The sequence below is a fragment of the Lates calcarifer genome, linkage group LG20 (genome assembly GCF_001640805.2).
Source record: "Lates calcarifer isolate ASB-BC8 linkage group LG20, TLL_Latcal_v3, whole genome shotgun sequence".
In the NCBI taxonomy this organism is placed as follows: domain Eukaryota; kingdom Metazoa; phylum Chordata; class Actinopteri; family Centropomidae; genus Lates; species Lates calcarifer.
This window is the reverse complement of record NC_066852.1, coordinates 7,890,730-7,903,699: the sequence shown is the minus strand read 5'-3', so window position 1 is coordinate 7,903,699 and position 12,970 is coordinate 7,890,730. Positions and strand designations below refer to the sequence as shown.

The window sequence follows — 12,970 nt, the reverse complement described above, 5'->3', positions numbered from 1 at the left end:
TCAGCTAAAAGTGCTCCAGAGCTGACACAAGCTGTTCTAGCCATCAATTTGTTAAAGTGTGCTTGCTTAGACATTTGCCAGCTACCGCCCCTCTTATTCGCGCATTCATATTTTCCTCTTAAACACCAAGACGTGAACACAGAGGGCATGGCAGCTGGTCATGGCCTTAAAAGGCTAAAACAAACTCTCTCATCCTCTTTCAGATGGTGAGACACAACTTCTTGTTTCTTTCAGACTTATTTTTTCCTACTTTTTTATCACATTGGTTTGCTCCCTTGGTGCCAGCGCTCTCAGAAATGACTTCCTTCCTGCTGAAGATGAGGGACATTTTTAGACAGGATGGCAGTCTGATGCCTGACGTCTGTCTGCAGTCACTTTTTCTTCACCCTGTGGAGTTGGTTGCTGGTCGTTCCCACGCCAGGACCCCTCATAAAGAGAGATGAGAGAGATTTCAGAATAGTTTAGCCAGCTTATTTGTAATCATACAAACAAAAGAAATGCCATCAGGCAACGTGGTACTTGTTGAACCCCTTTAGGATTGAATGCAATTTATAATCTGAGGGTCAAGCTACCATCCAAGCTTTTAATATTTCCTCAGTGTAATGTTAACATGAAGACCTAAGGGGCTCTTTGCAAAGGCACACATCCATTGCTGTCACCAGTAAGCCATGTTGTGGTTTCTGTTGTGTCTTTTCTCAGGAAAAAAGGGAAGAACTGCGAAACAATGACTAAAAGAAAAGTCATAGTCTTGCCGTCATGCCAGTAATAGATAGTAGTTTGTGGTCTAATATGTGGTTCAAGCTATTTGACCACATTATTGCACAGTGTGGGCAGATGGCACATGTTCACTCAAACTATATCCAACCACAACCCCCTCGACTTTCACACCACACGCTGTAGGGCAAAGCTAATGGAGCGGCAGATGGAGTTAAACAGTCCAGATATGAAACAGACACACTTGAAGGCACTGGAAGGTCATTCCTGTGTGTCCTTTTTCACAGATATAAGAGAGAGATTATAATAACTACATTTCAAAGCTAATACATCATCTAGTTCCCTTAATAAAATTATTATAAACTGTATCTTACAGCTCTATTAATTGTTCCTAAGTCATATAGTAATGCTCCATAGATACTGAGTTTATAAGCCACCATGTTACTAAGTCATTAATGAGTCTTAATAAGTCATGAACAAATGGAAAGAAACACCAAGTCTGCAGTTATAAATATTAATAATCTGCCATATTACAAAGTGCTACCAAACCTTTTCCCATACGTCATTCGTATATTGATTGTAATGTATGATATTTAAAATGTGTCTGTAAACAGAAGACTTGACCTGCTCACATCCATCATTTCCTGTAGGCCTCACGTGTAAATGGGTTAATCATACACCAACTTACATCTAGGTATATATACACAGCAAATATACTGTTGCATACCTCACATAGTCTACCAAAGGCCTCTACAGAACTGTACAGATTTGTACTAAACATCCCAGTGAAGGAAAAAAAAATCTAACTTAAACATCAGCAGCTCTTATGTAGCAAGCTGCAAACAGCACCTCAGGGACCAAGAAAGATGGCAACATCCACAGCTTTGTACAACTAGGGTTTCTCCATGACTGTGATATGTATAGATTCCATTCGTGCTATAAAGCTCCCAATTTGTAAATTCCCCCCGCCTTTACAGAGCATTGTGCAGCTTTTTTTTCCTCCTTTGAGTGTGTCCTCAGATACTCAGCTCTATTTATAAAAGGCGCAGAGCTGAACGAGTTACTCACTGGAGCGCGCTTTTCTATTTCCAGCTTTAAAGAGTGCATTATTATTTCTAGGTTGTTAGCTTTTTTTGGCTGCAGGGTTGCCATTTATAGCTCGGGTTCAGTGCATGTTGCCTCCCCACGCATTCACCGAGTCCACATTTACACTTAGTGATGTGTGAGAGCAGAACTGTCTCATCTGCCATGCCAGGGCGCCTTGACAGTGCAGATCCAGTGTGGGTCAAGGCAGGCTGAGCACTGCAGCCTAGAGTATCAGTCAAGCAGATAGTGATGAAATGTGATGGAGAGACAGAGAACGTCAGTTAGTGTTTGATGAGTGAAATTAGAGGGAAAAAAGCTGGCCCAGAAAAAGAGATTAAGAAATGCTGCATGTGGTTTTAAAAGAGCTGTCTAAAAGTTTTTGTGCATCATTATTCCTGAAACTATTCTTCTCTTCTCAGGTTGACACGACCACCCTCCTCCGTCAGGGTATGACCAGGTAATTGCCTTTTCCCTTAAAGACATTTTTACACTTAAGTGCTTTTCACATCAGCGGTTCTACGAGCAGTTTAGGTGGTTGATAACAAAGAGGTGGTCCTGGAACATTAACATTTATAAAGCTCTCTCCTCATTACCTAGCTGCCATTATGTAGAGCTCCTTTCATTAGGAGACACACACATCTGAAAACAAGATTTTCTGGACTTAATAGACACTTTGACCAGAGCTTTATGGCGGTGTAAATGGCGGAGAGGATAAACTTGATGATATACAAATGATTGATCAATGATCCTTTTCCCATCCTATTGTACCCATGAAGTGTTTAGGCATTCTTGAGGTGCTGATTATTTGACCAACAATCTGACATCTTATCAAAACCTGAGCAGCCTTCCCTCCTTCCTGTCTTTATCAGACTCACACATGATGCAAAACCTCTGTAATTATTAACTGAAGGGGGAAAAGACACAATAATTGGCAGCACACCAGACAACTCTGTACAGTAAGACAATGCCAAGCTACTGTAGTTGCTGGTAAAGCATGAATAAGATTAAACTCAGACTCTCTAATTAGAAGAACAAGGACACTGTTGGGACTTATTTGTAAAGGTTATCATGTTTAGCCCAAAGGTCAAGGTTTTGCCTCTTGCTAATCATGTCCTTCTAACTTTATCAGGGTTTATTTGTGTACATACAGTATCTTGACATTTGACACTCAGGTGGTGTTGGCAGCAGGTTAAGGAAGGTAGTCTAGGCTAGTCTCTCTCTCCCCAGCAATAATGTGTTCCTCATCCAGTTGAGATATATAATCTCCTCAGCATGTACCTCAGGGTCTCCAGTTGGACATGCCTGGAGCTCCTTATCCTATCTATAAAGGCCTTAATAGGGTGCCCAGCCACCCTATGGTGGAACTCAGTTTCAGCTACCAATAAATGCAGTTTTTATTCTTTACTTCCTACCTGAAACTCGTGACCATAGGTGAGGGTTGGAATGTAGATCAACTGGTTAATCCAAAGCTTTGCCCTCCCCAGTTCAGTTCCTTCTTGACCATAATGGTCGGGTATAGCACCTGCATTACTGTTGATGCCGCATCTACCTGTCAATCTCACTCACCATTTTACCCTCAGTCATGAACAAGACCCTGAGATACTCCCTCACTTGGGACAATCCACTATTTTCAGACAGAGAACCATTGCCTCAGAGTTGGAGGTGCTAAATCTCATACCAGCTGCTTCACACTGTAAACCCCTTTAAGACTTGCCACCTTTTCATCGGCTGATGACAAGCATTGCCCTTAAGGCTTAAAGTCCAGCTTTATTTTCTCATCACAAAGTGCTGTATTTTATTACAGTATGGAGTGCACAGTGAAGTGCAGTTGTCCCAATACAACACATTTTTGGAAATATGTAGAAATAAAAACAAATAACAAAAGAGAGGGAGAGTTTTACTAACCTGTTGGCAATAATTCAGAACGGAGATGATAATTCAGGAGATATATTGCTGGGAATTCTGACTCAGTAGAAATATAAATATACAAATAATAAGCAAACACAGACATGGTGAAATTCATAATGTGATTTTGTTGTTTCTTGCATTATTATTAGATAATACTCATCTGTAGCTGGCCACATTTCAAATCTGCAGTGTCATAGTTTCCTTTAATATGCTAACAATGAGAGCGGTTGGCACTCTGTGCTTGCAGCTGCATCACCACATAAGATGTGAGGGATAAAAAAAAGAAAAGTAATACTATGATGGATTGCCCATCAAAAGCAACTTTGAAAGCTCTGCAAGTTTATTTGCATGGTGCACTGATGAATGTGAAGCAATGGCAGCCTTGAAGGGAGGAAATCAATCTAAAAGGTTGTGGTGTGCTTTGTCTGCTGCAGCATCAAGGCTACTTTGTCGTTAATGGGCTACAATATGCAAAACTGCTAGAATGGTTTTTAACCTGCAGTGTTATTAGGCTACCAATGACAGGGTCACATTAGCATTCACAGCTAATGACAGGTGACATGAAAGGCTCCCACATGGCTGCCACACATATCAGGTTTCAGTGGCAGTTTATGCTCTCAGCCTGAGGGTTTCATCAGTTCTCTGTCACACACGGCAGCTAAAGCATTCTCCCCCTTCTGTCAAAAGGGGCTAATTATAGATGATTACTGCTTCATGAGGTTAGAGTTGACTTTGCCCATGAGCTGATTATTTCTATTCTAACATGAAACTACAGAGGAGCTCTTTGGTGACTGATTTTCAACAAATTTGTTTTGAAGTATAATCCAATCAGTGACAAGCAATATTTCCTCCCTTGGGTCTGACTCACAAATCAATACAGTTCACAGTTCACCCACTCTCTGATGACACATGTCCACCCCTTACATTCACTCTGACCACCGTATTGCTGTGCTGCTGTGAGAAACAATTAAGAGAGGAATAGAGGGAGCTGAATGAATAAACATGGTGCCATTGTCAAAAGCTGTGGTAGTTAAAGGCGAATATTTAAATTGCATAAAAAATGTTTCCTGACAAGGAGTGGAAATGAGGGAGATGAATTTAGAGGAGGAGAGAAAAGACACACGACTGCTGAATAAATGAGAATGAAGAGAAGCAGTAATCGCCTAAGCTGTTATACATCACAAGCTATTAATCTCTGGAGATGCAATCCCAGACAGAGATCAGATATACTGAGATCCAATTAACTTCTTCTGCAGGAGGAGCTAGCCTTCGCTGACCAGATTCACCCCACACACCGCACGATAACTAGAGGACATCCCCAAGCTGGGGGATGTCAAAAGATCAGCGTGAGATGTGGCAGCAAAGCTTCACACTCATTTATTCAGTAACCACAAACCCGTAGTACACGGGGAGGAAATTTATGTCATGTGGCAAAACTCTGATTAAGTCACTACAGTCCACTGTTAAAAGTGTTTATACAGCTGCAGGCACATACTTTCCTTCTTCGCTCTCTTATCATTCAGCAAAAGCTCTGAGTCCTCAGTCAGCAGTGCTCAGTGGGGTCATGGTGCTGGGTAGGGCAGCAACCACAGACCACACACACGTACAGCCAAGCTGTGATGTGACCTATACAGCTTACAATACCTTCTGAAAGCCTGTTGACACTCAGATCTTCTTGTTTCATAATCAGATGAATAAGTGGAATGGAATAAGATGGAATAAGAGGAAGAAACCAAAGCAGTCCTCTGTAAAACACATCTTTAGTCTCATTTTCTACACCATTCACAGCTTTCTCCGTCTGTCCCCGAACGTGAAGCCAGTCAGATCTATAGTAATGTCAGCCTGGCCATGTTCACTCATGATTTGCATCCTCCCAGCCAAAAACCACTACAAGTCAGTTTGATTAGAGTTTGCTTGCTTGCCAGACCAATCAGACCTCCCCTTTGCTTGAAAAGCCAACAGTTTCCAGCACAGTAATAGTGAAACTGTGAGGAGGCAGGCCAATCTCGCACATATCAAAGCATTCACAGCTCTAATTATCTCTATGTCACGCTGTCATTTGAGCAATTTCATTTTAAGTTTGGCTTATAAACAATTCACAGAGTTTATAGCAGCAACTGACACTAATAATTGATGGAAATGGCTCATCCTATTGTTTTCTAAAATCCACTAATCCTCCTGTTTAAGCTAATTACCCTCATTTGTATGAAGCTGTTTTTCTGGAGCATCAGTGTGTCTGCATGCATATAAATGCACAAGTGTTAATGTCTGCGTCTGTGTCTGCAGATGTCTGTGGGTCTATGGGTGTGTATATGTGTGTTAGAAAGTGCGAGGCAGTAGCTCATAACATTGCTCCACTGAGCCCCTGCATTAATCCTATTGTAGCAGCAGTAGTAGCTTGTGTAGCAGAGCATCCAGGGCACTGTGATGACAGGCCACAGCAAACAGCGGGACACATCGCCATCACAAACATGGCACCATGAACACTTAATGGTCTAATCTCTGACTGCAGTATAGTTTTCCCTTTGGCGCCACATTTTCCCCACAGAGCTTTGTTTATGTGTTGGTAAGGAAGAGATCTGAAGAAGTCTGAAAAGTATTCAACCCATGTTCAGATTTTTGCCATTTCGTAAATGACTGCATTGAAATTTTAAATGAGATTAACTCTCTCTGAATCAGTTTTTCCCTTCCATGGGACAGAGAGCATGCAAAGTAATTAACATCATAGAAATGAGGCAAATATGATCATATAGCCAATAGTGTATGAAGCAGATAAATGAGCTCAAACTGACCAACTACAGCATTAAAGTGCTTCTTTGACATTTATGAATCAGCACTAATAATCTAGTAATCAAACATAGAGTATAATAATGACTGACTGCAGCCATACAGCTGCATAACAAGTACTTTTACTTTTGATACTTTAAGTACATTTTGATGATAATACTTATGTGCTTTTACTTTAAGAGTTTGAACTCAGGCTTTGAGCTTGTAATGGAATATTTTCATACTGCTGTTATTCTACTTTTAGAGTAAAATATTAAATATGTTCTTCCACCACTGGCACAGTATACGTATAGCACTTTAGCATCACTCGATTACTTATAGATCATTTAACATTTAACTCTAAGTGAAGTTTTCTAAGTCAGTCAGTCATATAGTCTTTTGAACATTAATGTATGCACTGTATTCTTGTAAAAGCTTAAGAAATATTGTTTTAGGTCAGTGTATGGATACCTAATAACATATCTGATGAGACGCTGAGTCAGAAGCACAGTGAGATCTAAATCAAATGTAAAGGCCCAGTCTGCACATCTGGAGATACATTAGCTGTGTGTTGCTGTGGCTTACAGCTTGTTGTTGTACAGATGAGGGGGTTTGCATTAAACAAACTGTTATGTGTTGGTATGCTGTGTGGAGGAGAATATTTAGGTCACAGGCTGGTCCTAGTGTTCAGGCGTTATCAGTAAGGTCGTAACAGATGGCCCAGGAGCTTTCAACCTCAACATTAATTACATGAGAATGTCCTGTGGTGAGGCCAGACTCTAACCGCTCTGTTTCCTCCCCTCCCTCTCTTTCTCTCTCACTCTCTCAGGTGACAACCAAATGAGGAGCCATCTGAAGGAGCAACCAAACTCACTCAAAAGGGAAGACAAAATGCAGATAAAAAGTGAGGGCAGCTGATCCACCTCTTTAAAAACACACCCAAGTCATCTTCCCTATCATCACCGCTACGATCATTGTCCTCCTCCTCCTGGCTCCCGCTGCTCTCCCTTTTTACGTGCTCATGGAGGCGGCTGAGAGGTGGAACGAGGGAGCGTCTTGCCCCTTCCTGAACTGCCTTTAAATCACAGACCGGTGAGAACGTGCACAGTGGTGCGCTGAAGCCAGCCGACCGACAGCTGGTGTCCTCCCCACCTCTGTCTGTGAGCATCCACTGAACCTTCCAGGGAGGAGGTGGGGTGGCAAAATCCCCCATGATCCCCCTCCGACTCCTGATGCCATACTACTGAATGCTGATCATGAACCTGCCCTGTCTGTCTGCCTGTCTGTCCAACGGTCTGTCTCTGTATGTCTGTCTGTCTGTCTGTCTGTGACATTGGCTGTCAATCAGCACCAAGTGCCATAGCGTCATTACATTCCTTCAGACTTTGCACTGACCACCAACAACCCTCATGACTTCATCACTGTCTATGTTTACATGCACACTATAATTCAGTTTTAAAGCTTCAAAATTTGTTTGATTAAGCTGTTTATATGGATCGTCTGCAGCCATAAAGCTGGTGTCTATGTTGCTCCCAGTTTTCCACAATTTATTCTATTCTCGACACAGACAGTAGCTGTAAAATTAAAGTTATGTGGAGCAAGTGATGCAGCTTGTAAAAATGTGCTGCAGGAATATAATTCTCAAACTGTTGTTTATCTGCTCGAACTGGCATCCCACAGTGTGACTCATATCAGATTACTCTGCACATCTTTATCACAGTATTAACAACATGGACTTAAATGTCAGTACAGTGTTTACACGATGATTATTGATGAGTATTTTCATAACTGATCAAAATATTGCTGTGCATGTAAACATAGCCATCAACCAAGAGCCAAAAAGTGTTACTGTCTAAAGGTCAGTGAATCAGCCTTAAGAATTGGAGCTTTCATATCAACAACTGTTTCCTTTGACCCCCCCACATGTGTTTTCATTTTGACCTTTTAGCACTTAAATCAGTGTAGACAGAGCCAGAGAACATGACAGAGATTTCTGCACATTATTTCTCACAAGGTTACTTGTGATTTGTTTTTCTTCTTCTTTCTGTTTGATGTTGGTTTGAAACTGGAGGTTACTAGGGTTACTACTATGATTGTTTCAGAAGGTTGATGAGGCAATCTGGGCTATTTAAAGCAAACACTGGATTATATCTTTTATCATTTCTAATGTACAGGCTTTTCCCAAAAGTAAATGAAATGCTACTCTTTTGGCTTTTAAGGAACACCTGTGGTTTTGTGTACATGACAAGCATTTTTTTTTCTCTGGCAAACTAGCCATTTTTTTATCCACACTGCCTTATCAGTGAGCTGGATTTCCCTTTAAACAGGTAGCTCTCTGATGGTTGGTTTTGAATTTCTGGACACAACTTCCCACACAGCGACAGAGTCACCTTTAATGATGGATTCCAGTCCAGTCCACGCTGGTTACAATAACAGGCATTGTGAAAAGAGACCTTTCCTTCTTCCAATTGTAGATATCCCATTCCATGAGTAGTAGAAAGAACCTTTGTACAGAGCTAGAGTCACACTCATCAGTTTATAAATGAGTGAAATCAAAATCCAGACAGGAACAGGAAATCCTTCAGCCGCAGGTTAGACTGATGGCTGCCTCTTATCGCTGATAAACGATAAGCAAGGAATCCCCCTTTGAAAGCAGAACAGCATGTCCTCAGATGTCACATATTCCCGCACATAAAGATTTACTTAGAAAACAGAAATACACAAAAGACAGAAAATCTGGATTTACCGTTATCACTCTATGCATTTATTACTGTATCTTACGCATAATTATGCAAATTAAATGCAATCTCTTACAAAGATCTGAGAGGAGGACTACAGCTAGTTTCTTATAAGGACAAAGTGTAAGGTGAAAGTTTCATCAGACACTACCTTGAAAGATCCTTTTTGTAGAACATTACCTGATAGATAATTTTTTTCTGAAACCTTGAAGCCACTATAATACAGTCAAAGTTTTTAAAACATGTGCATAAAGGGGGGAAAAAAGCACTTTTCAAACCTCCAAGAAAACAGAGGAGGAGGTGGAGAAGGATGGATTGACCTTAGCAGAGGAATAAAGAAAGACATTGAGGTGGTTCTTGTAGCATTGATGTGCGAGCATGACTCACTACTGGCTGTGTGTGGGGTGCTGTGTGGGCTGTGTCCTTGTTGCCAGATCATTAGCTTTAGCTTCTCTCCGACTGCGTGGAGCTCTCTGAATGTGATTCTGTCCAACCTGACGTGTTTACACACCTACATCCTCTTAATGAACTAAGCTTCTTACCTTCCTTTTATCGGTTTTCTTTTTGTTTTGTTTTTTTGTTTTTTTAATGTTACCAAATGAGTTTTTCTAATAACTACAATAGAGATATATATAGCTATATCACGCAGCAACTTTAATATATTGTAAATGATGGCTTGGATGCAATGTATTTATTTGTTTGTTACCATAATGAAGAATAATCTATAAAGGGAAGTTTAAGGTTTGAGTATACTACACTTTGTTGTATGTCCTTGGGTTTAGATATATTTAGATATGAAGCAACACAATACCTTTCTACATCACTAAGATTCATCTTGTTTACTGTGATCATGAATTGGACATCTCACACATATTTCTCACAAAAGAAACTGCAATGTGATGGTTGTGAAGACAATACATGGGTGTCATTGTTTAGGGTGCAATACTTTTGCATTCATTTTTGTAGCTCTTGTGTATTTTTTTATTTTTTGGTTTTTTTTTTTAAGAACTGATCATTTTGCACACTTAATGTTCAGGGATTTATTTGAACCATAGCCTAGCATCATCTTCACAGCCTCTGCCACGGAGGTCTGTCACTTCATGCTCACAGTAAGTGCTGACATATTGTCATTTATCATCAGAAGAAATGTTGGCTCTGGTCAGATGGGTCATGAATTGCGTTTCACTTTGCCAAATTTAGTTGATTTAGCACCAATCCTTTAGGAGTATAAGTCCATTATATCAAGTAATTCTATGTTAATAATCACTGAAGTGATGTTTTGAGAATATGCTATTTCTTGTCATACAAGAATTGTATATAAAGGAACCTATTTCTGATGTTGAGCAGAAAACAGAGGTTATTTTTATTTTTAGAGCAAGTCAGTACAAGAGCGGTGTCAAGAGAAATCAAAGGATATTATTCTAGAACTGAACTGTGATGCTCCTCCTGGGGGTTGATAGCAAATGTACATGTCTGTAAATCAAATAAACTTATTTAATCACTTCATACCACCATGTCGTCTCTGTTTCTCTTTATTCTGTCATCAAATAGAAATGAATGAATCAATCAATGATCTTTTACTTATTTACTTTCCCCTATTCATCTATTTTAGGAAACTTTCACAGAGATTTCTTCACTTCAGAGGAAAGATATGTCTGTCCAACTGAGATGAGTCTTAGATTTAGCTATAGGTCATCATGCTGAAATTGATGAAATGACAGCTCCACATGGTATCACTGATGGAAAACAGGCTATTTTAACTGATCACAAATAAAAACTAGAAAACTTATTCTTACAGAAATGCAGTGTGAATGCTGATAGCTAAATGGACTGCTGAAGCAATACTGAAAAATGGCAGAAAAAACAGTTGAAATACATGAGAAGACGCAACGAGAAAAACGTAGAAGTTGAAAGCAAAAAGTAATTGCTGAAGCAATGTTTAAAATGGCAGAAAATAGCAGAAAATCAGCAAATGCAGAAGCAAAACTTGGAAGCTGAAAGTTAAAAACAATAGCTTGAGCATTCATTTGAATAGTAAAATTGCTGAAAGAGTTGAATATTTTGGAAATATACAGCATGTATCACAGTAATTATATGCATACAAGTTACCTGGTTGGCACCTAATGGAACTGGTTTTGGCACATAGATGTAAATATGTGCTCTGAATGTAACAATAAAGGTGTTGTAGGATTATTTTTACTTGACACAAAAAAGGCAAGGATCATGAGGTAATGATGGATTACTTTGTAACTATGATGTATCTCATTACTTTAGGGAGTTTTGCGCCAATCAGCAGTTGATCTAGCTTTCCTTCAACAACAATGTCATGGTGTGTTCTTTTATTAAACAGCATAAGCTTGAACTTATTAAATTAGCAATCATTTTTTTAGAGTCTTGCAACTTGTGTTGTTTATAGAAATTATCCAGTCTGGCTGAAAACCATAATGTTGACATTTATGACTTATTCCTTTGGATAGCATCAAGTAAAACTATCTGAGCCACAGCATCTTTGATGAGTAGTGTTCTCACTGCTGAGGTAATGTTGTAATTAAGAGTTGTTCTTTACTGTGTTGCTGTCTGGGCAGTCTGACAAGTTTTCAATGTGTGTGGAAATTACTGTAGATAATTAGAACCTTTGTCTTGTTTGCTTGTAACAATGTTTACTATAATTACTATAAATTTAAATGAATGATTCAGAGTAATTGACTTGCTCACCACTTAATTCTCAACAATCAGCCAATATTTAGTACAGCTTACTTTAGTGTGTTACTGTTGTCAGAACGGAGCTTATACACTTGTGAAGACATACAAGGATGAGTAAGGTCAGAGGTATCACATCAATAAAAATGATTTATTATTATTATTTTGAATAAACACCAATTTTGAGAATTAAATAGCATTTCTTTTCTGCTCCTCATCTTTGCAGAGGCTCAGAAATTCTTGATTTTTATCACAGTGAGAGAAAGCTGAAGTCAGTGAATGAATTACTGTATTGTTCAGGTTCAGTCAGGCAGACCTCTGTGAGGCTCCCTTTGTAAAGTAATCTCACAGTCTCCACAGTGGTTCACAGACGCAGTGACATATCACAGACACGGCATCCGTGCTGTGGATGCAGTGAAAAAAAAAAACATAATATTTACCTTCACAGGAACTAAGGAAGTTCTCAGCTAAAGGCCCTCTGTGTGCTGACGTTCATTAAAAAAGGTAGAGTTACCTAACATGGCAGCTAATAGCACTAATGGACATGTCTATGACAAGGCAGCACAAACACAGGGAGTAAGTACACACTGCATTTGGACAAAAGAAGACTTGAGATGTTGGCCGTGAGGCCTTTAATTAGGCAGAGCTACATTTTAAGCAGATCCTTCTATCCGACATGTCCTCAGTTTGAAGAGGGGAAGATTATAGAGCAGCCAGAGGAAGCTCAAAGTGGAGAATTAGTGTTTGGTTGGTGGATGACCCAGAGAAACCAACACCCTTTCCCACAGTCTGGCCAATATGTACCCCAAAGTCAGACGCTCCAATCTAAAAGTCAACACACCTAGTCATGCAGCAGGCAGGAAACACTGGGGCGTAGACAGGAAAAGGGGAGCCATTCTAGCAAGCACTGGAATTTCCATTTGCACTATGCCACTTAAACTCACAGAAGACAAACTTTGTACAACATCAGGGTAAATTTAGGTTGAAAAATAGCTGCGGGTGGATGTGAGGCTTCAAAATGTCAGCTTGTCCAGGGTTTAAAGGCAGCATTGTTTAAG

General features: G+C 39.9%; 1 protein-coding gene across 2 annotated transcripts in view; it reads left to right on the top strand.

The window, feature by feature from the left end:
• spns2 (SPNS lysolipid transporter 2, sphingosine-1-phosphate) overlaps positions 1 to 10,723 on the top strand; it is a 63,984-nt gene extending 53,261 nt beyond the window's left edge. For both annotated transcript variants that reach the window (XM_018691386.2, XM_051078688.1), the window contains 2 exons: positions 2,220 to 2,257; positions 7,304 to 10,723. In XM_018691386.2, the coding sequence (XP_018546902.1) occupies positions 2,220 to 2,253 (34 nt within the window). In that variant the 3' untranslated portion in view covers positions 2,254 to 2,257; positions 7,304 to 10,723. The remainder of the gene's footprint in view (positions 1 to 2,219; positions 2,258 to 7,303) is intronic.
• The last annotated feature ends 2,247 nt before the right edge of the window (positions 10,724 to 12,970 follow it).